General features: G+C 39.5%; 1 protein-coding gene across 4 annotated transcripts in view; it reads left to right on the forward strand.

Annotated features, from left to right (window-relative positions):
* The window catches only part of LOC126337021 (serine/threonine-protein kinase mTOR), a 236,436-nt gene that overhangs the window by 53,620 nt on the left and 155,665 nt on the right, over positions 1 to 27,151 (forward strand). For all 4 annotated transcript variants that reach the window (XM_050001292.1, XM_050001294.1, XM_050001291.1 and 1 more), the window contains 7 exons: positions 5,066 to 5,276; positions 7,745 to 7,924; positions 8,942 to 9,148; positions 15,396 to 15,601; positions 20,556 to 20,762; positions 21,010 to 21,230; positions 24,519 to 24,664. In XM_050001292.1, the coding sequence (XP_049857249.1) occupies positions 5,066 to 5,276; positions 7,745 to 7,924; positions 8,942 to 9,148; positions 15,396 to 15,601; positions 20,556 to 20,762; positions 21,010 to 21,230; positions 24,519 to 24,664 (1,378 nt within the window). The remainder of the gene's footprint in view (positions 1 to 5,065; positions 5,277 to 7,744; positions 7,925 to 8,941; positions 9,149 to 15,395; positions 15,602 to 20,555; positions 20,763 to 21,009; positions 21,231 to 24,518; positions 24,665 to 27,151) is intronic.

A 27,151-nucleotide genomic window follows, 5' to 3' on the forward strand; every position in this document is an offset into this window, starting at 1 on the left:
CAGCAAAGAAGAGGACCAAGGACTCTAAAGGTTCAGTGATGTCCTCCTGCAGCATCTTCTTCACTTCCTGCCAGATTATTTGTCATTCAGCTGGCAACACACTATATTAGTGCTGACTAATTGGTGGGTGATCCCCAGTGTTGATATGGTGTTTTGCCATGGACTGCTTGGTCTGCCTTTTCCCTGCTTTGGGTTTGAAAATTGATGCAGTACGACTATCAGTTGCCGACATTGTTCCTTGGTCAGGCCAGACCTTGTTGGCTGTTCAGTAGTAGCTTCCTCCCCTGTGTTACATACAATCGTAGGGTGACACCAAGCTGCCCTTCCTGGACTAGTTCAGCTGTTCCTCCTATGCACGTACCTTTCGGGGATGAATTGTGGCTGCTCCAATTATTAGTGATTCAAAATTTTCTTTGACTACCCACAGTTCTTATGATTATCATTGGTGTGTAGGTTTCTTTTGTCAACCCGAATAGCTTTTTGCAATTGACAAACGCTTCACAATTTAACTGAACAGCTTGACTGGTGACTGGAACTTGTCTCTGTGATGATCGTGGAATAACATCATCTTCAGCAGCAAACATCTGCATTGAGTGATCTTCATTGTGTGTGCTTGTCACAATAGCCCCTTCGGCCTGGAGCTCTCATCTTCTTGTGATGCCTGCAGGAAATCCCATCTGAGATTACAATCTGTTAAAATGACAAATTAAAAGGGCTGTGTCCTGTCATTGATAGTGATTCTTGCTATTCATGTTTCTGTTGGGTGGACGTATTTGTTGAATTCAGCACAATTTTTTTTTTAATATCAAGGAACATAGTCTTCTTTATCTGACGACAATAAGCATCTGACTTTACAGAAAAAGAAGCTCCTAAGATGACTAACATATGGATGGATTTTTCATCGATGATGACATCACTGAGATTTCTGGACATCTTGGTGACTGTCATCCACGGAGGATTTTCATCTGTGGCAGCCTCACCTCTGTAGTTGGTCTACTTGCTCAATTTTCCTTAATTTGGTGGCTGGACCAGCAGCTGGTAACTCCATTTGGCAGTGGGAAATGGCTTGGATTGTTGGGGAATGACTTCATCCAAGGTTCAGTAATGGGCTTCACCTCACAGGTCAACTATAATTCAACTTTGTCATATGATGACATGGTTGGAGACCATGGCTGTTATTTGAAGACAAATGTTGACGGTGTTGAGATAGCAACCAGCCACAAATTTATTTTCAGTTCCATCATTCAAAGGGTACCGTTACCAGCTTTGAATCATTATGATTCATCTTCAGATGGTTCATGCTTTCATTACAATGTTTTTTTCACAGATTAATTGTCCTAAAATACAAATAATACATAATTATAAGCACACCACATAGATGGCTGTGTTATAGATTTTCATTAGATGTGACTTACATGAAATGTCAGTTTCGAGTGTTTGTTTTTGTTACATTTGTACAACAGAGGTGAATACATTTCCACTGCATTCATATCATTGCACACGTAAATTTTTCTCACTGAATGCTATAGATTTCTCACAGAAAAGATCTCTAGCAAACACCACATGTTTTGATACAATACAAAATTTGAAATGACAACTCATAGCATGCCAGTCAGCGAAACTAAGCACTATGCCACACTGCTAGCATCACAGCTAGTGGCAGTATTGGTGAAGTGAGTCGAGGTCTTACTGGTTGGTGAACAAGTCAGACAGAAAGGTTAGCCAAATCACTTGTTGAAATCTGCTTCCTATTCTCACATGAACAGCCATGGTAAGTTAGAATTGTATTCTTGTAGATGTCTTGCTATTCTAGAAACTGAACAATACAGAATATAAATTCTTCACTGACACTCTTCTTTCAGCCTTGTGTCATACAAAGATGTGGATATATTTGTTGTATTTGACATAAAATATGAAAATATTCACTTGCATCCCCTGAATATACACTCCTGGAAATGGAAAAAAGAACACATTGACACCGGTGTGTCAGACCCACCATACTTGCTCCGGACACTGCGAGGGGGCTGTACAAGCAATGATCACACGCACGGCACAGCGGACACACCAGGAACCGCGGTGTTGGCCGTCGAATGGCGCTAGCTGCGCAGCATTTGTGCATCGCCGCTGTCAGTGTCAGCCAGTTTGCCGTGGCATACGGAGCTCCATCGCAGTCTTTAACACTGGTAGCATGCCGCGACAGCATGGACGTGAACCGTACGTGCAGTTGACGGACTTTGAGCGAGGGCGTATAGTGGGCATGCGGGAGGCCGGGTGGACGTACCGCTGAATTGCTCAACACGTGGGGCGTGAGGTCTCCACAGTACATCGATGTTGTCGCCAGTGGTCGGCAGAAGGTGCACGTGCCTGTCGACCTGGGACCGGACCGCAGCGACGCACGGATGCACGCCGAGACAGTAGGATCCTACGCAGTGCCGTAGGGGACCGCACCGCCACTTCCCAGCAAATTAGGGACACTGTTGCTCCTGGGGTATCGGCGAGGACCATTTGCAACCGTCTCCATGAAGCTGGGCTACGGTCCCGCACACCGTTAGGCCATCTTCCGCTCATGCCCCAACATCATGCAGCCCGCCTCCAGTGGTGTCGCGACAGGCGTGAATGGAGGGACGAATGGAAACGTGTCGTCTTCAGCAATGAAAGTTGCTTCTGCCTTGGTGCCAATGATGGTCGTATGTGTGTTTGGCGCCGTGCAGGTGAGCGCCACAATCAGGACTGCATATGACCGAGGCACACAGGGCCAACACCCGGCATCATGGTGTGGGGAGCGATCTCCTACACTGGCCATACACCTCTGGTGATCGTCGAGGGGACACTGAATAGTGCACGGTACATCCAAACCGTCATCGAACCCGTCGTTCTACCATTATTAGATCGGCAAGGGAACTTGCTGTTCCAACAGGACAATGCACGTCCGCATGTATCCCGTGCCACTCAATGTGCTCTAGAAGGTGTAAGTCAACTACCCTGGCCAGCAAGATCTCCGGATGTGTCCCCCATTGAGCATGTTTGGGACTGGATGAAGCGTCGTCTCACGCGGTCTGCACGTCCAGCACGAACGCTGGTCCAACTGAGGTGCCAGGTGGAAATGGCATGGCAAGCCGTTCCACGGACTACATCCAGCATCTCTACGATCATCTCCATGGGAGAATAGCAGCCTGCATTGCTGCGAAAGGTGGATATACACTGTACTAGTGCTGACATTGTGCATGCTCTGTTGCCTGTGTCTATGTGCCTGTGGTTCTGTCAGTGTGATCATGTGATGTATCTGACCCCAGGAATGTGTCAATAAAGTTTCCTCTTCCTGGGACAATGAATTAACGGTGTTCTTATTTCAATTTCCAGGAGTGTAGTATTTCTAGGAAGTGATTAGTTTTCAGCACAAAAATGTACATTTTTCATCAGTTTTTGCTGCTAGATTACTTTCATGACTAGTTTTCAGCACAGATATGTGCATATTACATCAGTTTTGCTGTTAGATTAATTTCAGAAGTGAAAAAAATAGCAGCTTTCATTGCACACAGGCAAAATATATTCCTTCTGTCAAATTCCCTTCCTCAGTCATGAGACATATGTCATACTGATGTCTGTGATTTGGATATGGATATCTTTTTACTGTAGAAAATTTTGCAGTTTTTTAATGCACTTGTTCCCAGATTCATTGAATTTCTCATTATATATCTGATGCATTAAATTTGATTACCTAGATTCAGTTTCAAAATAAATTCTAAGACTTGTCCTTTATTCGTGACTAAATACTTACAGGTTCAGCACATGTTATTTTATGGCTTCATTTCACTGTTTTTTCTTTTTTATATTTTTTATTGTCATTTAAAGTGGTCGGAGTTTCCAATTTTGTGCTGTACATAAGACAGGATCTTGTTTCTTACCTTTTTATCAGAGTAAAAAACTTCTCTCTGAACTGTCAATAAGGAATCAATGTCTATATGAATCTTATTTTTGTGTGAGTTAATGTCAATGAAAGTATTCCAAGATTCTTAAAGAGAGCTGTGCTAATGTGTTTTTAACAGTTTTGCACAATGCTTTTACTCCTTGCATTTGCTAAGTTAACACATATTTTGACTTTAGGTATACTGCACAAGAGAAATCCCAAAAACAGCAGAAGCAAAAGAAAAAGAACAACATTTTTTGTCTTTAGGTCAACACAATGAGAGACTCTTCTAAATGCAAAACATGCTGTACTGAACTACTTAATTAAATTATTTATGTACTGACTCTTTTAACTCCTTATCCATTCTGACCATCAAAGAATTTTGTAAATAGTGTTTTCTTTAAAATATGAGTGTTAAGGACTATTTCTGGTAAAAGGTAGTCATTCTAAGCCATTTTTGCTTCTTTGAAATGGCTTGATATGAGTCTTTGTGAGGTTCAGATTTTATCTGTTTGCTATGTACCCATTGTGGACTGTTCAGTTCAATCTGAGTTGTATCTGGTAAGACTGAGTTTCTGGCATTTCATTATTATGCTTGGTTGAGCTGTTGGTCTCCAAGGACAGACACAGCTAATGATTATATCCTTATTTTAGGTTATCAAATGCAAATGATGATCTGTAAGAAAGATTCAGTTGCATGACAGGCTCAAGGTGGTTGAGTGAGATTCTAGTATTGGTTGTTTTGGTGTTTCCATTGTTTAACTGGTCACCTGTATCTCATCTATGTCCCAAATTAACCTCGAGCTTTGTCGTTTTGGCTGATACAAATTGCTTTTAATTCTGTATCAGCCACTGCAATTGTGTTAGCTGTATGCTATATGCATGTCCAATTATATCCTGTTTACATGTAAAAGTAAAAACTCTTTTAAAAAATGAAAACTTTTTTTCTGATATGGGACATAAATGTGAACAAAATACACACACAGCTTTATGTGTATTAGACTATTAGGAGAGAGAATATGAAACGGGTTTATGAAATCTTGAAATAATTGCATAATCTATTCTTCTTAATAGTTTGTGACTTGTTAATTTTTTTCTATAAAGTACAATGTGTTCTTTAGACATTTTTTATAAGGTAGTGTGCTTGCTTGCTTCCAGGATACACCAAGTAAAAAGCGAGCAGCCACCTTGGAACCAGCAGTATTTGTGTGTATCACTCTCCTTGGACATGCAGTTGGGTTGATGATACGACAGGATGTGAAAGATCTCCTGGAACCAATGTTGGCCACAGGTCTCAGCCCAGCATTGACAATGGCTTTGAGAGAACTTGCAGCAAATATACCACAGTTGAAAAGGGATATTTCAGAAGGCAAGTCTTGGTACATCACAATCTCTATTTACAATATTACAAAAAGGATAGATTGCTACTTGCTGTATAGCTGAGATGTTGAGTCACATATAGACAGAACAAAAAGACTGTCAGACAAATTAGCTTTTGGCAAAAAACACATTCCTCTGTGACCACTCTCTCTGGCTGCCAAGTCTAGACTGCGAGGTTAGGGCAGCTAGGTGCACTCAGTCTAACTTCCTGACTACTCACAGTCTGGCCTCGGCAGCGAGAGAGAGTGGTCAAATGTGTGTGAGTTGTGTTTGCGTGTGTGTGTGTTTGTGATTGTCTGATTTGGAGGAAGGCCTTTCTGGCCAAAAGCTAACTTGTTTGACAGTCTTTCTGTTGTGTCTATTGTGTCATAATACATCTGCTATATGGTGAATAGGAATCTATCTTTTTCATAATATTACATAATTGGATAGACAAAAAAATCTACTCACCAAGTGATTCCAGGAGAATGCACATATAAGAAAAGAGGTTTTCTGCACCTTGTACAAGATTTGTTTAGACATTAGCCATGGAGAAAATTTGGTGTATCCAAGTCATTTGGTGATTACCTGGTAATAAGACAAAAATAGTAATTCTACCATTTGTGTGATCTGAGGCTGTATTATACAGTAAAAAATTTCTAGGCAGTCATTGTATTCCATAAGACAGGTCACATAGTCTGTGTAAAAATCTAGTATGTTTATCCATTGTGCAGGAAAAGTGATATTATTATAGATATGGACCTCCATAACTCATTGAGGTTGTACGTCATCTTGTTGAAAACAATATCCAAGTTGTTTGATTAATATAAGTTAAGTGAGGATAATAAACAATTACAATATATAAATCTACAAGTAAGTAGTGATGATGTCCTTAGAGGAAAAGAATAGTCCAGCAGGTTGTTGATGTGAAATCACCTAGCAAATGTTTATCTTTGGTCTGCCTCTGTTTCAGTGGTTCCCTTCTTGATGAGACTTCAAATCCCAAACACACATATTATGTTAGTTTACTACACAACTGATACAAAATTCGCCACATAGTGATGATTTTCTTCATTATGTGACGATATTTTGACTATGAAAAGGATAGATTGCTACTCACTACATAGAGGAGGGATTAAGTCGCAGAGAGGCCCAACGAAAAATTCTTTCTTCAAACTCTGGCCTCTGGGGTCCGACTGTGAACCATTGTGAAAGGAGGGATTGTTGCTGAAGATGAGTAATTTGATGGTCATGCCATTGGGATGGATTCCATGAGGTAGGCAGCAACACTGGGACTGGGTTCTGGCCATGGACAGGGAAACTTTTCTTTGTTGGCACACATGGAAGGAGTATGGGTCCATAGAGAAGGACAAAAAGTGCATAAAAATATGTGGGGAAAAATTGCAAAAGGATGAAATGGATTAAATAAAGTGAAAAAAGAAATAGGTTGAAACCTGAGGGAAGAGGGCCAATAGCGAAACATGAAAATGAAGAGGGGAAGGGGAGGGGGGGGGGGGGAGAGAGAGAGAGAGAGAGAGAGAGAGAGAGAGAGAGAGAGAGGAAGTAGGAGATTGGGCTGGGGGCTGAGCTGCGGGGTTCAACAAGGTACGTGTAGCAAAGGAAGGTATGGAAAATAACGCAAGAAAGTTATGCGAGGTTGTGGGAGAAAGTGTGATCAATTTGCAGGTCCAGAATAATGATAATAGTAGGAAGAATGTGGGACATGAGATGCTGCATCAACAATACAAGTGTTCACATGGCTGTGTGGTGTATGTGGACAAGACCGTTGATACAATGGGGCTCAAAAATCAAAGCCTGTGTGGTATGGAAGTTGACAGTAAAACAAAGGAAAGATGAGAAAAAGAAGTGCAGACATTGAGTAAAGTAACACTTTAGGGGATAGTAATGAAGGAAAACAGCACTGGATAGTGGAGTAGAAGGAAAGCCAGTGGAAAAATCAAACAATGGAAAGTCTAGGATGGAGTAACAACAATATGAAAAGGTTAGATTGTTACTCACCACATAATGGAGGCACTGAGTTGCAGACAGACACAATGAAAATACTGCTAAACATTTAAGTTTTCAGACAAAAAAAGCCCTCAAGAAACACACACACACACACACACACACACACACACACACACACACACAAGGCTACTGTCAGCAGCTACTGAGTCCGGATTGTTAACCAGTCACATATGGGGCCCCAGAGGTTGGAGACAGTAGCCATTTGTATGTTGTGCTTGTACTATGTCAGCCCTTTTCCTATTGAGGTTAATAGTTCCCCAGTCCTTAAGAAGATGTTAAACAGTCTGTATTGTTAAATTTGTCACTCTGTTACCTGATGATTATGACATCTTTCCATCCCTCACCTGAAATTTCCTTACCCCATTATTGGTGCTCAGATCTCATGATAATTTATTTATTACTGTGTTTGTCCATTTATTTGCACACTGAAATTCTATCATTTATTTGCAGGATTGCTAAGGATGCTATCACAGGTACTCATGCAAATGCCACTTAGACATCCTGGTATGCCACGTCATTTACCATCGCCTGGATTTGCAGTTGTACCACTCTCTCTGCATGCCCAAGAGGTACCGGATGTACCAAGCATTGTATTAGCCCTCAGAACTTTGGGCAGTTTCAACTTTGATGGTAGGAAGTTACATAATTTGTTTAATATTCAATGATTTTAGAATTTTTCTCTTACTCCTTTGGTCATTAACAAATAATTGGGCACTTGCTACAATTCTGTTTGTGCCTTAATGTATTCTGAATTGCAAACATTTGTTGAGTTTTTTGAACTCATTTCATGTGTAAAGGACTGATATCTGCTACTGCTGACCCTAAAGAGGCTTTCTCTATATTGTGGCATCTGAAAAACAGAAGTTCAGGCCACCAAGAAATTGTAATATGTGCAGATATTCCATCTGCTGCAATGAGGATATATGAGAAGAGTGGCATAAATTGAATAGAAAAGGAAGGAAATAAAGAATGTAACATACTTTGACATATTGTCGTAAAACTTTAAATATGTAGAATGAATAGAAGAGCACATTTCTGAACACTTTAGTGCATGACACTGATCTTTACAATGCTGTTATTAAAATGTTTGCTGTGACTTGCTTCTTAATCCCTGCAGAGAATATGGAATGAATGAGCAAGTGATTCATCACATAGTAGGAGCCACCATTGTTTGTACCATGAGAAAGTGCTCCAGTGTTGATATGTTTGTGGCTACAACAATAAAATCTCTTAAGTTATTCCAAAAATCTGTAATATGAATAAAACTGAAACATAAAAATAGTATGCTGCACTAGTCGTGCACTGGAGCCACACTGCAGGATATTTGACTGGGAATGTTTGATGTGAAGAGCTATTCCTAAACATTAACATTTAAGAGCCATTCTTTGCAGAAAGATGCAAAAATGTATTAATCCCCCTATTGTTCCCTTTACATGTTACGCTTAGGGACTGATGATAAAATTAGAGATGTTAACATGTGTAAAAAAGTGAATTATTACATTCCATGTCAAATCAGTAATGTAACAACATTGTAACATAAGTTCATAAAATTTTAGATGTAGTGATTTGGTGAAATATAGTATCTAGATTATCGTCTTCATCTGATTCATACTATACATGTAAACAGATAATATCTGTGTTTTACAGGACATTCACTGCTGCATTTTGTGAGACAGTGTGCTGACCATTTTCTGTCACGAAATGAACAGGAAGTGAGATTGGAAGCTGTACGAACTTGTAGTCGCCTGTTACACCTTGCATTACAAGGAGCTTCAAGCAAGCATTCAGAAACTGTCACTGCAACTGTCTCAGCAGTTCTTTCAAAATTGCTTGTTGTTGGGATAACTGACACAGGTAGGTGCTGTACTTGGTCTCTGCACTGTTCAGTTTTATAGAGCATAATTTACCCACAAAAATTTGGGAAATGTATTGCAACGGCTTCTTACTACATTACTACAGGTCTAAAGTCAGTGTTGAGAATTCTCTTATATGTTCTGTCCATGAATTTTATTATATCTACCATGATTATTACCTGACAGCTTCTTTGCAGTTGTAGACAGTCAGTTCTAATGCAGTAGCCTATGTCAATGGTATGAATTAATATTTCATCTCCTGCTGTGGGGGATATCATTAGATAATCTTTTGGTTCAATACTGATCTCCCCAGAATTTTATGCACATACCCTGCTTCATTTGAAACAGCGTTACTTGTTGAAACTTTGTGCTGAACTGGAATTCAGTCCGGGACCTTTGCTGTTTTTAGGCAATGCTCTTAATAATTAAGCAATCGAGGCATAACTCAAGATCCACCTCAGAGCTTCATTCAGGCCCATACCTTGTGTATCAGCCTTTTGCCCTGCATTGGAATGTTCACTTTTGTGAAATTCCGAGCAGATTAAACCTGTTTACTGCAATAGGACTTGAATCCACCCACATGCTTACCTGTTATGGCCAACACTTCTACCAGCTGTGCTATCCTTTCTCTCTTTAATTTTGCTGTGTGGTATTCTCTCTCCCCCTCCCCCCTTTTTTCTCTCCTCTTCCCTCACACGACAAAGGCTCCTCTCCCCTCAACAAGAAAAAGAGTTCTCTGTTTTTGTTCCCTTTTGTTTTTCTTCCAGATTGCTTTGTTTCATCCTGTCTATAGTTCCACTGTGTTTTTTCATGCATTGATTATACTTCTTCATGTGACACTGCAACTTTCCTACGTCCATTCTTATTTCTCATCCCGTTGTCTGAAACTTTCATCTTCCTCAGTGATTATTTTTGCATTTCCTTCTCTTGGCCTAGTATTCTATGACATAATTACCCTCTGCACGTCTCCAGTTATCTATGCCTCTTTTTCCTCCTGATCACTGTAGCATATTCCATCTTTCCTTTGCATGAGCTTTTGAAACCATCATAGACAAAGTCCAGTACAGTTCTGTTAACAGGTCATAGTCGTTTCTTTCTCCTATACAGGGTGATTATAATTAAAGTTAAACTTCCACACTGCTGTAGAAATAACGTCACTGGTCAGAATGACATCAACTTGCAACGGAGTATTATCGTAGAAGGGGGGAAAACTTACAGCAGAAGAAAAATAAATATTTACAAAATGTAGAATAGATGGCACTTTAAGCATCATAATTTAATAGTTGTTGTTGTTGTTGTTGTTGTCTTCAGTCCTGAGACTGGTTTGATGCAGCTCTCCGTGCTACTCTATCCTGTGCAAGCTGCTTCATCTCCCAGTACCTACTGCAACCTACATCCTTCTGAATCTGCTTAGTGTACTCATCTCTCGGTCTCCCTCTACGATTTTTACCCTCCACGCTGCCCTCCAATGCTAAATTTGTGATCCCTTGATGCCTCAAAACATGTCCTACCAACCGATCCCTTCTTCTAATCAAGTTGTGCCACAAACTTCTCTTCTCCCCAATCCTATTCAGTACCTCCTCATTAGTTACGTGATCTATCCACCTTATCTTCAGTATTCTTCTGTAGCACCACATTTCGAAAGCTTCTATTCTCTTCTTGTCCAAACTAGTTATCGTCCATGTTTCACTTCCATACATGGCTACACTCCAAACAAATACTTTCAGAAACGACTTCTTGATACATAAATTTATATTCGATGTTAACAAATTTCTCTTCTTCAGAAACGCTTTCCTTGCCATTGCCAGTCTACATTTTATATCCTCTCTACTTCGACCATCATCAGTTATTTTACTTCCTAAATAGCAAAACTCCTTTACTACTTTAAGTGTCTCATTTCCTAATCTAATTCCCTCAGCATCACCCGATTTAATTTGACTACATTCCATTATCCTCGTTTTGCTTTTGTTAATGTTCATCTTATATCCTCCTTTCAAGACACTGTCCATTCCGTTCAACTGCTCTTCCAAGTCCTTTGCCGTCTCTGACAGAATTACAATGTCATCGGCGAACCTCAAAGTTTTTACTTCGTCTCCATGAATTTTAATACCTACTCCAAATTTTTCTTTTGTTTCCTTTACTGCTTGCTCAATATACAGATTGAATAACATCGGGGAGAGGCTACAACCCTGTCTCACTCCTTTCCCAACCACTGCTTCCCTTTCATGCCCCTCGACTCTTATTACTGCCATCTGGTTTCTGTACAAATTATAAATAGCCTTTCGCTCCCTGTATTTTACCCCTGCCACCTCTAGAATTTGAAAAAGAGTATTCCAGTCAACATTGTCAAAAGCTTTCTCTAAGTCTACAAATGCTAGAAACGTAGGTTTGCCTTTTCTTAATCTTTCTTCTAAGATAAGTCGTAAGGTCAGTATTGCCTCACGTGTTCCAACATTTCGACGGAATCCAAACTGATCCTCCCCAAGGTCTGCATCTACCAGTTTTTCCATTCGTCTGTAAAGAATTCGCGTTAGTATTTTGCAGCCATGGCTTATTAAACTGATAGTTCGGTAATTTTCACATCTGTCAGCACCTACTTTCTTTGGGATTGGAATTATTATATTCTTCTTGAAGTCTGATGGGTATTTCGCCTGTCTCATACATCTTGCTCACCAGCTGGTAGAGTTTTGTCATGACTGGCTCTCCCAAGGCCGTCAGTAGTTCTAATGGAATGTTGTCTACTCCGAGGGCCTTGTTTCGACTCAGGTCTTTCAGTGCTCTGTCAAACTCTTCACGCAGTATCATATCTCCCATTTCGTCTTCATCTACATCCTCTTCTATTTCCATAATATTGTCCTCAAGTACATCGCCCTTGTATAAGCCTTCTATATACTCCTTCCACCTTTCTGCCTTCCCTTCTTTGCTTAGAACTGGGCTGCCATCTGAGCTCTTGATATTCATACACGTGGTTCTCTTCTCTCCAAAGGTCTCTTTAATTTTCCTGTAGGCAGTATCTATCTTACCCCTAGTGAGATAAGCTTCTACATCCTTACATTTGTCCACTAGCCATCCCTGTTTAGCCATTTTGCACTTCCTGTCGATCTCATTTTTGAGACGTTTGTATTCCTTTTTGCCTGCTTCATTTACTGCATTTTTACATTTTCTCCTTTCATCAATTAAATTCAATATTTCTTCTGTTACCCAAGGATTTCTAGCAGCCCTCGTCTTTGTACCTACTTTATCCTCTGCTGCCTTCACTACTACATCCCTCAGAGCTACCCATTCTTCTTCTACTGTATTTCTTTCCCCTATTCCTGTCAATTGTTCCCTTATGCTCTCTCTGAAACTCTGTACAACCTCTGATTCTTTCAGTTTATCCAGGTCCCATCTCCTTAATTTCTCACATTTTTGCAGTTTCTTCAGTTTTAATCTACAGGTCATAACCAATAGATTGTGGTCAGAGTCCACATCTGCCCCTGGAAATGTCTTACAACTTAAAACCTGGTTCCTAAATCTCTGTCTTACCATTATATAATCTATCTGATACCTTTTAGTATCTCCAGGGTTCTTCCACATATACAACCTTCTTTCATGATTCTTAAACCAAGTGTTAGCTATGATTAAGTTGTGCTCTGTGCAAAATTCTACTAGGCGGCTTCCTCTTTCATTTCTTAGCCCCAATCCATATTCACCTACTATGTTTCCTTCTCTCCCTTTTCCTACACTCGAATTCCAGTCACCCATTACTATTAAATTTTCGTCTCCCTTCACTATCTGAATAATTTCTTTTATTTCATCGTACATTTCTTCAATTTCTTCATTATCTGCAGAGCTAGTTGGCATATAAACTTGTACTACTGTAGTAGGTGTGGGCTTCGTATCTATCTTGGCCACAATAATGCGTTCACTAATTATTCTTTCATACAGTAAAGCTGCATGTGATCGACTACAAATTGCAAATGAATCATTTAATAATGCCTAAGGTGCCTGTATGTTTGATGTTAAGCAAACTGTACTACCCGTTGTGCATGGGTGTACTTTTAGTTACGTAAGCTCATCCTCCATGGATGGACGGGAAAAATTGGTTTTTAATTATTCTGAGGCCAAAAACTGCATAAAAAGTATCAATCACATTGGTTTTTAATTGTCCTGTGGCCAAAAACCGCACAAAAAACATAAATCAAAATCAAATTGGATTATTAATTTCTGTGTGATTGGCATGAAACATGTTCAGCATGCTGTCCACTGTTTTCTGCAACAAGTTGAAATCGAGAAACAGCATGTTCCACAACTGATCAAAGTGTTTCCAGGGTCACATTCAGAATGTGTTGTGCAATGCATACCTTCAATGTAACTAAGTGTGCAATCGGAACACTGAACACAACATCTTTCAGATAGTCCCATAGACAAAAGTCACACGGATTAAGATCAGGTGATCAGGATAGCCAGGCTGTAGGGAAATGGCGGCTGATAATTCTAGCATTTTGGAAATGACCTTCAGCAGCTGCTTAACTGGATTAGCAATTTGCAGAGGTGCACCATCTTGCATAAAAATGATCACATCCACGCTGTTGGAGAGCTGGAATGACATTGTTGTGCAAAAGACACTCATAGTGCTTACCAGTGATGGTAAAGGTAACAGGACCGGAAGCACATGTGTCTCTTCAAAAAAATATGGCCCTATGTTAAATGATGCCGTAAACCGGCATCACACAGTGACCTTTTCAGGACAAAGTGGTAATGGTTGATTTGCATGTGGACTTTCCATTGCCCAAATTCGACAATTCTGTGTATTACATGTCCTGTCAGATGGAAGTGGGCTTTGTCTGTCCACAAAATCTTCCATGGCCAATCATTGTCCACTTCCTTGCAAGCAATAAATTCTAAAGCAAAGGACTCTCTTGCTGGCAGGCCAACAGAAGCAGCTCTTGCACATTGGTAATTTTCAATGGATAGCAAACAAGGATGTTTTGTAGGATTTTACGCACCCTGCTGACGGGTATGTCCAATGTTCTGACAATTCTCTGTGCACTACATGTTTGCACACCACCACTCGTCTCCTCCTGCATTGCTGTGGCCACTGCATCCACTGATGTTGAATCAATTCATTTCCTCCCTCTACCAGTTTGTACACCAAAAGAACCAGTCTTTTCGAATTTTTGAATCATTTTCTCCAGACCCAAGGCAGTCATCAGACCAATGCCTTTTTTCAATCCCTTCAGTGTCCAGAACTTCTGCAGAGTGATGTGCGCACAGGCATCATTCTTGTAATACAGCTTTACAAGCAGAGCATGATCCTGAGTTGAGACAGTCCTTCCCCCTTCTCCGATAATATTCCGTTCCAATTTGACATCATTCTGACCAGTGGTATTATTTCTACAGTGTTTTGAAAGTTTAACTTTAATTATAATTACCCTGTATATCAAGAACAGCAGTGACCATAGGACTCTTCCCTGTGACATGCCATTCTGGGTCATCCCTGTGTCTGAGTAGTAGTTATCTCTCTCTTCATCTGTTATTTCCACTTTTTGTTATCTTTTCATTAAGTAGCATTTTATAAAATCGAATCAATTGCCTCTCACCCATAGAATTTCAGTTTTTCAAGGAGCATTTTGTAATTAGGTCGAAATTTTTTTATAGATCATAGGATACTCCATAGGATACCTCTCTGTCAAGTGTTTGCAGTATATATTCCACAAGTTCTTGTGTTGTTGAGGTAGGAGATTTATTTACTTTTTTTTTTAATCGTTTTGGCTTCTGGCTATGATATTCTGTGATATGAAGAAGCTTATTGAACCGTTAATCACCCTGTACATCTCCAACTGAACAAGTGGTCTGTACCTCAACATAGATAAAATATTTTACTCTTAAACATTTCCTCCTTCTGAACCTTTGATCAATGGTCAAAAGAGCCTGTGAAAACAGTCTAAATTAACTGTAGTGTTAATTGTACCTGTCTTCATGGTGAATCAGTAGATTAATAACTGAAGTGTTATATTTATTGTTAGCTATTCAATGTTCGGTGTTGTGTGTTCTTGAATGAATAGTGATCTGTCATCTTCAGAGTATATGTTAAACGTTTTCAAGTGTTTCTGCTATTTCCTCGATTTATGTACTTGCTTAACTGCTTCAGTGAAGAAAATCTGTGTTCTAGTAGTTGTGTTGTTTCTGACAGAAACAAAATTGTCTCTGGTATTTCCATATGTTAGTTTGTATTTCTTTTTAATAATACAAATATTCCCTTTCAGATGCAGATGTAAGGTACTGTGTCCTTGATTCTCTTGACCACAGCTTCGACAGCCACCTAGCTCAAGCAGAAAATTTAAGTGCTCTCTTTGTTGCAATGAATGATGAAGTATTTGAAATAAGAGAGCGTGCAATTTGTACCATTGGCCGCCTTAGTTCGATGAATCCTGCGTACGTAATGCCTTCTCTTCGAAAGACATTGATACAGGTATACACAGAAAATTGATTTATAATGTTCATCTATGTTTTTCATTAAGACTGTCCATCAAGAAAGTATAATTTTTCCTCTGTCGATGGTAGTAAAGAAATGAGGCATGACTTTGTAGCCTGCAAGCACTTAACAACATGAATCTGCTTTAACTATAGGGTTCAGATACTCCTACTACTACCTGTTGTGGAGTAGATGTTGTTTCTTAAATTATGCCTGTTTGCCAGGATACAATATCAAAAATTGCGCTTTTAATTCTCAAAGACAGATAAAAAATTACAGAAGCTGCTGTAATCAGCCCAGCTAAATATAAGTATTATACTGAAAACAGGCTGTACACAGGATGCAGCAAAAGAACATAGCATTTAATAGCTGCCATCTCCATACTGTAGATGCAAGTGCTATTGTTCTTTAGGTACTCATAATGACATGAATACTAAGGTCATGTATTTCAGGAAAGGTTAAGCAAGTACATGGTGAAACACCTAAAACTTGCACCACAAATATTGTGGAAATGCAAAGTGCTATTCATGTGCAGTTTTAACAAAATGGATTGGTAGTTAGGGGCTCGTATTGTTAGCCAATCAACAGATTGTAATAATACTTAGAAAGTATATTTTTATGCAAACATAACCTTTTTTAAATAGAACAATGCCTATTAACATTCACAGACTAAATTAGAATGTCAGTGGTGTTTATTGCAGGATTCTAGTGTGAGCTATTTACAAGATATTGTATTTTGGAAAGTTCCAACACTGACACTTGTGCAATATATGTAGTAGCACACACTAAAGAACAACACAAGTGCATACGCTAATTACATGGATTCTGGTCAGTTATGAGACAGATGACCATCACAGGTTGTGTTCAAAATGATCACTGACAGCGATAATATGCTTCCAGTCTGGTGTGAAATGAGTGCTGCACATTTGCTACATTTCAGCAAAGATGACTGATCAGGCATCATTGCATACCGTTGGGTTGGTATGTCCTTGTAGACGCTGCATCCAATGCAACGATTTGGAAAAAATTCGTGAAGGCATGCTGCAGTACTTCATGCACTGTGGGCAGGACAGCCATCATGTTGGTACCACAGGTTCCTCCTAGTCTGCAGAGGAACCTCTTTTAGCATCCATGAAAAATAGTATGTCAGGAGGCTGTGATACTTGTGCATGTTTATTGTTCCATATCTGAGAAACAGACCTATGAGCTGATGGTCCACTGGCCCACCCCACAAGTTTACACTCGCTCACTGATAACCTTGCTGTTGAGTGCCCACAAATCGCATGTGCCCCCCCCCCCCCCCCCCCCCCCCATACACACGTACATTTACACTCCATAGACACTGATGTTCCACCTGTTGAAGCCAAGGGGGAATTGTCAACAGACCAGTAGTGCATGTTCGGCGATTTGTTTGGCGATGATTGCTAAATGTGGCTTCATCGCTAAACAAGATACATGATACATCTGACATATCCTGCCATAATGCCCATGCACAGAAGTTAAAACAATTCTTGTAATTGTTCCCATGCATCTTTTGATGGAGGAAGATGTAATAGGGATGGAACCTATATCGATGGAGATTTTGTAGTTCACTTGTGTGACTTGTGCCATTTCCTTGTGCGATTGTGTGGGAGCTAACATGTGGGTCAACTGCAACAGCAGCAAGAAAATGAATTTCCCCCTTCCTCTGTCATCACTTCTTTCCTTCTGTTCATTGTTTTCCTCCTATTCATTGTCTATGTGTTACACTACCGCTTTCACGTAACTGGTTGAAGAGTTTGATAAATAATTGCCGAGATGGTTGAGCATCGTCCACCACAACCTACTGCTTGGACTGTCACACACTCACAGTGCACTCAAGGAACACACAAGTACATTGTAAGGAAACATAACAACATTGTACCTACCATCTACACAGGTTGAATGGGACAAATAAGTGTTGGTATGGAAACTTTTGAAAATACGATATCTCGTAAATGAGTCACACTAGAATCCTGCAACAGACACCACTGACATTCTAATTTACCCTACTTTTACTTTTTTAGTGTCAATAGACACTGTTCCATTTAAAAAGTGTATGTTTGCATAAAAAGAGAACCCTTCTTAAGTATTATTACAACCTGTTGATTGGCTTACAATATGAGCTCCTGACTACCAATTGATTTTGTGAAAACTGCACATGGGCACATATCTGTCCTGTGAATCCCATAGTCAGCTACCTGAGTAGTAGCCTCTGATGTGTTGTGCACAACTAACCCATTTAGGGGGCCCTACAGTTCTCAGCCATATGGTGCAAGTCCAGGAAGTCACTGCTAAGCTTGTCACAGAACCTTCGTAGCCTCTGGTTCAGTTCTTCCACTCAACTCAGAACTAAAGGGCCACAATCAATACTGGGGACAATGCTGCAAAATGTGAGCCTCATTGGAACTCCATGCACAAGTCTGGTCTTCTCAGTTTTCGCTTTCAAACTTGAACTATAGTTTCCCTACATGCTCCAGCCCTGTGCCGAAAGTTTCAAGTTTCTCATTGATATATGACACTACTGATTTCTTATCTACTGAATATATCTTTGTGCTTGTTTTGTTGTCCTTTTTACTTTGGTAATCATTGTTGCCATAAGTGCGTTATGGTCACTTATATCAGTTTTAATGTGGACTCCTCAAAGAGGTCAGGTCTATTTGTTACCATTAGATCAAATATATTTCCATCATGAGTGGTGATCCAAACTATCTGTTCTAGGTAGTTTTCAGAGGATTCATTTAGTAAAGTTTCACAGGATGTCTTATCATGCCCACCACTAACAAAACTTTAATTTTTCCAGTTAACTGTTTGATGATTAAAGCCTCCGCCAATGATTACAGTTTGATTGGGGAACTTACAAGTTTTTGGTTACATCAGGAGATGAGTCAGTTGGATTATAGGAGGATCCAATTATCATTTTATGCCCACTCCTGATACTGAGTCTTGTGGGAACAATCTCACATGCAGCTTCAATTTCTATCTCGATGGATTTGAAGTTCTTGTCTACTGAGACAAATACACCACATCCATTTCCCATTTGCCTACCTTCTTGATATAAGTTTAAATTTTCTGCAAATCTCACTGCTATCAACTTCAGGTTTCAACCAGCTTTCTGTACCTAGTATTATGTAAGTTTCATTGCTTTTCATGAGTGCTTCAAACTGTGGCACTTTACTATTAGGATTTTGATACTCTCACCTGTGAGAGGCATTTCATTTGATCTTACACTGGTACACTTGGGTTTCCTACAGGTATCTGGATTGGATGGAGATTTGCCTAATCTAAAAAACCTTTGTGTGCATCCCACACAGTCAGCTACTTGAGTATCAGCCTCCGATATGTAGTGCACACCTGACCCATTTAGGGGGCCCTACAGTTCTCAGCCATATGGTGCAAGTTCAGGAAGTCACTGCCTTGCTTGCCTAGCTTGTCACAGACCCTTTGTAGTCTCTGGTTAAATCCTTCCACTTGACTCTAAACCAAAGGGCCACAATCAATTCTGGGGACAATGCTGCAAATTGTGAGCTTTGTTGAAACTCCACGTGCTAGTCTGGTCTTCTCAGTCTTCTCTGCCACACTTTGGAGTGACCAAAGTATGACCTCGGAACACAGCTGACAGGTATCATTTGTTCCAACACGGGCCACAATCTGCAGTTGATTACACCTTTTTCCCTGAGTGGCTGCTGGAATAGCCTCTTCAGCAAGTTGAACAAGGCCCCCAGGCATACTGAGTAATATTCTTTTGCAGTTACATGTTATAGCTTATAGTAGTTGCAATTCGATGTTTGGGATAGTTGTTCTTTTTGATACATGCCTTTGCTCACATAGAAAGCTATGTACTGGTTGTAGTAACATTGAGATATGTGATATGGTTGTTTCTCTAAGTGTTGCTTCCTCTAATGGAGTAGGATATATTGGCAATAGGACAGGTATAGCAGGTATTAGAGTGGGGTATGGGGCAGGTATTTGAGGACGTAAGAAAAATTTCAGCTGCAGAAATGAATTTGCATTTTGTACTAGTGAGTAATATTTTGTGGCCATCAACCTGATTTACACAATTTTTGTAATTTTCAGAAATTTTTGACAGCATACTGATCCAGTACAGCCTATGTTTTTTATATAAGAGAACTCAATGGAAAAGATTGTTAGGTGGTGAAATAACGGGCTTCACTAGATCACTCCAGCTTAGGGAATGCTGTGGATAGGTCATGGGTACTTACTCTTCTCTCATTTCTACCAGTAACTGAATTAGTGTTGTACTTGTGTTGACTGCTTTTTTGGAAGGCAGATAGGTGTCGGTCCACATAGCATTACTAGTTTTCTGAGTTTGTAGAAAAATTGAGATGTTGAAACATGGGGTGTGGTGCATATGCCACATCAGTGGTTCTGACATCTCTTTTGCCTAAGATCAGAGTGTAGTATTCTCCTCCTCCACTTCCTCCTCCTGTTCCTTCTCCGGCTCCAATTCATGGAGTAGGTTGCATAGCCTGTTGTGGAAATCATCTTGTCCTCAGATGTCAGACACTTGACTGTGCAGTGGGCTTGTAGTTCATGGCGATTCTAGGAAGATGAAAGTGTATTATCTGTTGCTGTCAAATCAGTAAAATGGAGTCAGATCAATTTCTTTATTGTTTTAATGATCAGCATTCAACATGTAAATTGTCTTCTTCTGTCATAATCAATTTGTTGTACCGCATCTAAAAACAGCAGCAGCAACCAGAAGGTTGGTCTGAATACTAGAGTGCATACAAAGTGTGAAATGGGATGACCACTACTGAAAGCTGTGGAGATGGCTTTTTTTATGGCTTAACAAACTGAAGAATTTAATTATTATTTAAAATTAATGTTAACGACATTGAAAAGAATGTGTTTGTCTCTTATCATGTGTCAATAACTGTTCGTTGTGTCTATTTGGTCCTTTTTTTTTCAGTTACTGACAGAGCTAGAACACAGTGGTATGGGACGAAATAAGGAACAGGCATCCCGAATGTTGGACAACTTGGTTGTGCATGCCCCTCGTCTCATTCGGCACTATATGGACCCCATTCTTAAGGTCTTAGTACCCAAGCTACGAGATCTAGAACCAAATCCAGGAGTTGTCATAAGCGTTCTCACAGCAATAGGAAATCTTGCAGAGGTATGAGTATTAGATAATTTATTTCAATTTCAAAACTCTTTGTTTAAATTACTGCATGAGTTTGTAAATATTTGGAACAGCTGTTATTTGCCAAAGATGTGTTATTTAAGTTAGAATGCTTGGACAGTATAACAGCTAAGCACTTACACTGCATCAGACAATTGATAAATAATAATAAATGTTATTATATTATGACAACACTGTATTATGCTAATTATTATTACTTGTTGTTATTGCCACTTTAAAGGTCAATGGAAATGAAATGCAGCAGTGGATGCCAGAGCTGCTTTCTATCTTACTTGAAATGCTAGGAGACGCAAGTTCCCCAGAGAAGCGATGTGTTGCTCTCTGGGCTCTAGGCCAACTTGTAGGTGCCACAGGACATGTTGTAAAACCTTATGAGCAATACCCTACACTCCTGGATACGCTTATATCTTTCCTGAAAACTGAGCAGCAGACTGTCATACGGTAAGTAACATCATAAAAGAACACCATTTAACTTTAAAGAACAAATGAAACTGTATATTCTACTGCGTTTGCAGTGTCATTTCCTGTACGTTACTTCACTTGATTCAGCTTTTGTTGGTAGTTGCGTGTACCTCGCCAGCTGTATACAACTTTAAAAATTACTGTAATTTACAAAAGTTCAAAGTTTATGTAGAGATTTTATTCATGATTAGCAAAAAAATGCAATAAAGTAAAGAAAAGATACATAAAATTCATGTAAATTAGGACAAATGTGATACTTCAAAATGTAAGTTGCAAATTAGTTCTTGTACAATTTACTACACATTTTTGTTTTTTAAGAATCTATATGATGATCAATTACCATTCACCATATGGCAGAGATGTTGAGCAGTAGTTTGGCACTTCAGTTCTGAGTGTGTTTTCCAAAAACTGTCTTGATCAGCTTGTTCCACAACTCTCACACACTGGAACTATTTTAGATCTTGTAGCTACATAGAAATCTTACCTCATTGACAGTGTCAGTATAGAGAGAGGGATTAGTGATCATGTCATCACAGCAATAGTGGTTGTTAAAGTTAATCAGTGAAGAAGGCTATGAGAGTATTTAAGCTGGAAAGAACAGGAAAGCAATTGCTCAGAGCATACTTAAAGAGTGAATGGACACCATTTAGTTCCCAGCTGATGAACACTGAGGAATCATGGGCAAAGTTGAAACTGATAAATTGCATACTAGACAAATATGTGCTGAATAAGTGGATTAAGGTCAGTGATAGCCCACCACGGTTTAATTACAAAATTTTAAAAATGCTGAGGAAGCAGAGATTGTTATGGTCTTGGGTCAAAAAAGAACATGACAGTGTCGACAGCTGAAACTTAGTAGAAATATGTGTGTCTGCAAAAAGATCAATTTGCAAAGCATACAACTACTTCCACCATCATGCCTTAGTGAAGGATCTTTCCGATAATGTACGTAAACACTTGCCACCCAGTCTGGTGTGGTGATATCTGAAGTTTTAAATTTTGCATTTAAAAAGTCATTCATGAGTGAGAGTCATACAGATGCACCATTTTTTGACCATCTCACAAGACTTCCGTATGGAGGACGTAGGAATAGGCATCTCTGGGATTGAGAAGCAGCTGAAGCAGTGGAAAACAAATAAGTTGCCAAGTCCAGATGGAATCTCAGTTTGGTCTTAAAGAGAATACCCAAAGGTACTGAGCCCTTACTTAGCCTGCATTTATCATGAATCACTTGCCCATCACCAAGTCCCAAGTGACCAGAAAAAAGTGCAAGCTATAAGTAAGAAGGATAAAAGACAGACCGGCAAAATACAGATGCATAACCTTAACAATGGTTTGCTACAGATTTCCTGAACAAATTTGAAGTTGGAATATAATAAAGTTCAGTGTGACACAACTGATTCTATCCACAAATCAGCATGTATTCAGAAAGTAATGTTTCTGCCAAACTCGGCTTGCCCTTCTCATGCACAATATCGTGTGAATTGTGGATGAAGAGCAACAAGCAGATTCCTTTTTCCTAGATTTCAGAATATTGAAATTTTGTGTTTTAGGATTCACCAACAGAAAATTGCATTTTCACTATTCACCCCTTTTTTTGCAAGTAATAATATTATCCTCAACATAAAAATTTCACTAATTTAAAACGAAAGCATACCATTTGTGCCCTGTCACTATAATAGAGTTCCATCTTGTAACCTTTTAAACACATATAGCTCCATGTAGTCAGGGTGTCATTTGCATGCTTGCAACATACAGTGAAACTCCACTTTTACATATTTTACTTCAAAATAATCGTGTAGAATGTGGGAAAATATAAAATGTGGGAAATGTTTAAGCTGTAAAAGCTACGTGTAGAATACCCCTTGCATTTTCACACTTTGTGTATGATATATGCGCATAACAGACTTCAAAAGATTTGTCAGTGACTTGTTTATTACCTAATTAAGGTTTATTATCTAATTAAGGTTTATTATCTAATAAAAACCACTGATGTAGCTGGAACTTATAACTGTCTGGGAAGTAGGAACATTTGACTCAATTTCATACATCATAATCAATGTTTTTGAAAGTCTGTAGCTGTCATTCATTATTTAAATAATGAAATACTGCACTAGTTATATATTTTTCATGCTTAGCACTACGCGTTAGGAGAATTTTTCTCGTTGTCTAGTGCAAATATGTAGATAAATATTTTCTGTAGAGTTTGAATATGTGTCATTCTGCATGATTGATCATAATATCTTTATTCAAATGAACCTAGTTACTCCCATCAGCCTCCATGCCAAATAGAGTGCAGTGGTGGGAGATAAGGCACATAGGGTTTCAACTTTTACTCATTTATGGGTTCAAATGTGCTCAGTGTCAAGAAACTTAACCATGAAATTTTTGTAAACACTACGGGATGGCCATCATCATGCCAATGTCATATTTTTTCACCACGAACATCTTTTCATAATCTGCAAATTAAAGGAAAATAATAAATATGTTGACACAAAATTGGGTGCAAATTAAAGTTGTGGACATAGGAAATTTGACGGGAATGATGAAAAGTGTCATAAACGGCAGGAAAACTTCAGGTCTGGGAACGTAAAAGTACGGTTATACTGTTATCGTTGTTTCAAGAACAGTTACCTATCACATTGAAACTGTTCCATTACTCATCATTGGTGTACTTTCAAGTATAGAGCTGAGTTGTTTTTTTTCATTTATAGCATGACCGACCAAGTTGTGTCCTTCAGATGCTGCAAATTTTGATGTACCGAGAAAATATGAGAGGCCACTGTTATACCATTCCCTTGCAGACACCTCAATATGCTTGCAGTTCAGTGTATGTTGTGCACTCTTGCGAAAAATTTTATACTCACACATTATGCAGATGTGATATACTATAACAAAGTAAAGTATAGCAATTTTCAATTTTATGTGTACAAAAATTTTGTTTTTAAATATGAACTCTTGGGCCAAGAGTAAATACATTATTTAGAATATTATATATAACAAAATTCAAAATTATTTCCATAGCAATGTAATAAACTTAGAAAACCTTGTTACAATACTGTAAATTGTTTTTCAGGTTTGAGTATACCCCGTGAGCTGTGTGAAGCCTATTAAATGATTAATAGATTGTTGGAACCTGGTACTAGCTTGGAACTGGAATGTTATAACTTATTTCTCATAATTAATAATAATTTAGCCCATCCCTAGTCATTATTTATGATGATCTTGTTATGTACAAGTATGTATTACAATGTTATGTCTTTTCAGACGAGGAACAATACGTGCTCTAGGTCTTTTAGGAGCACTGGATCCATACAAGCACAAAATGAATCTAGGCCAGATTGATACTCAGGTTGAGTCAACTGCTTTAATTTCCATGAGTGACAGTAAGAGCGAAGCAGAGTCAAGTCAGGGTATGTACAACATAGTTCTTATTTCGTCTTTTACTGACCTGTTATTTATAGTTTTTACATTGAGCTTCACTGTCTTAGCATTTACAACTGTGATAATTCCCTTTAGCTCATTATTTTTTTAAAATACATCTAAGTGTGACCTGTATAGGTAGCATTTACCACCAAAGAGAAGCTTCTTGTGCTGCACCTTTCATTTAAAGGTGGCATGTGGAATTTTGTTTAAATTAAGGTATCAGAAGGATGTTAGGCTAGGTGGTGTTCCATGGGCAAGAGGCCTTGGGCATGGAGGATGTTGATGTATAAAAATGTTGCATCACAGTGACCAAGAACAAGTGCGATTGTAACAGGATAGGAAGTGTGGAAATGTAGTGGAGAAAGTGAGTGATGTCTTGAATTTAGGGTGAGAGGTTACTGGAAATAGTGTAGAGTTGTTGGTCAACAAAGGCAGAGGTTTGCTTTGTGAGAGCATTGCATTCAACCAAAATGGGATGGTCATTAGGTGAAACTGTGGTGGTTGGGTTTGGGGAGTGCATAAATGGTAGGAGTGGGGGTGGTTGCCGGTTAGAGGAGAGAGATGCAGCCAAGTTTTGGGTCAGATTTAAGTCCCTGAGCAACTGTTGGAGCTCCTGTTGGACTTATGGCATGAGATTATAGTTGTAACATTTGTATGCAGAGATGTTGAATCGTAGGTGGAGAACCTCATCCATGTACTTGCTGTGATTGATGAGCATCGTGGTGGAGCCTTTGCCTGTGGGAGGAGGATAAGGTCTGGATTGGTTTTCAGGTTACAGATAGCTGTGTATTCCATAGGAGTGATGTTGTATTCACTGGGAAGGGATTTAGGAAAGGAACCTGTAGCCAGGATAAAAGTGAGGAATTCTTGAAAGTTTATCAGTGGATGACTGTGTAAGGGGAGGAGGGTCACAGTTGAAGGGAGACTGAAACTATTTTAAACAAGGTACTTTGTTGGGTTTTTGGATGGCTGTTTTCAGTGGGGTTTTGCCAAAGAAATATTTTTACTGCAGAGAATGAGTAAAAGAAAGAATGTCCTTTGCAAGTCCAGCACAGTTAAATATGGGTTTAGGGCTAAAGGTGAGACATTTAGGAAGTAGTAAGACTTATACACGTTGGGTCAGTGCCACCTCTCAGATGCCTTTATAAATACAGGTGTTCATATTAAGTGCACCAACCACAATCAGTACCTCCACTTTGACAGCTGTCACCCATTCCATGTCAAAAAATCTCTTCCTTACATCCTCAACACCTGTGGACACCATGTCCACAGTAGAAAGTAGAAGTTGTTGAAATATTCCAATAACCGTACTAGAGACTGACAACTCTCCTGTGCCACCTGCTCCTCTGGCGCCATTAATCCAGTTAACCAGCCACTGATCAACTCTCCCCTGGCTGCTCAGTGTTACCCTGGCCTTCAGAAGCTCAACCACATCCTTCACCAGGGTTTCAGCCACCTCTCTTTGTGTTCTGAGATGGGGGATGTCCTACCGAAAACCCTGCCCACATCACCTAAAGTAGTGTTCTGCCACTCACCCAACCTACAGAATATTCTTGTCCATCCCTATTACAATCCTGCACCTCATTGGTAATTCCATTGTGGTTGACCCAAATGCAAGACCTGCCCCATACACCGACCCACCACTTCCCACTGAAGTCCAGTAACAGGCATTTCCTAACCTATAAAAGGCAGCACCACATGTGAAAGCCATCATGTAATATATCAGCTATGCTGCAGTTACTGTGCAGCATTCTATGTTGGCATGACAAGTAACCAACTGTCTACATGCATGAATGGCGATGACCAAACTGGAAAAAACTGAAAATTTGACAATCCAGTTGCCAAACACGTTGTGCACAACAGCATTAATGACTTCATCAGTTGCGTCACTACATGAGCTATTTGCATACTCTCTTCCTGCACAAGTTTCTGTCAACTATGCAGATGGGAAATGTCTCTCCAGCATATCCTGCACACTCTCAATCCCCCTAGTCTAAACCTCCACCAACCTGTTTCCCTTCTCTCTTCTGTCAACGCCACTCCTTCTCCATTGTGATCATGTACTGCCATTCTCCCCCCCCCCCCCCCCCCCACCACCAATGTGTGTATTCTCTCATTCTCTCTCCTTTTTTTTTTTTTTTTTTTTTTTTTTTTTTTTTTTTTTTTTTTTTTCCCATCAATCTTAAGACGGTTTGATGTGGCCTCTCATGAATTCATCTCCTGTGTCAAGCTTTTCATTTCAGAGAAACAATTGAAACCTATGTCCTCAATTGTTTGGTGTGTTCCTATCTTTGTCTTCCATGTAGAAAACGATAGACTGCTACTTACCATAAAGAAGACACGTCAAGTTGCAGATAGGCACAATTAAAAGACACTCGAATATAGCTTCGGCCACAGCCTTCCTCTGTAAAGAGAGGCAACACACACACACACACACACACACACACACACACACACAAGCATGCCTCATGCAC

Source organism: Schistocerca gregaria, chromosome 2 (genome assembly GCF_023897955.1).
Source record: "Schistocerca gregaria isolate iqSchGreg1 chromosome 2, iqSchGreg1.2, whole genome shotgun sequence".
Lineage (NCBI taxonomy): Eukaryota > Metazoa > Arthropoda > Insecta > Orthoptera > Acrididae > Schistocerca > Schistocerca gregaria.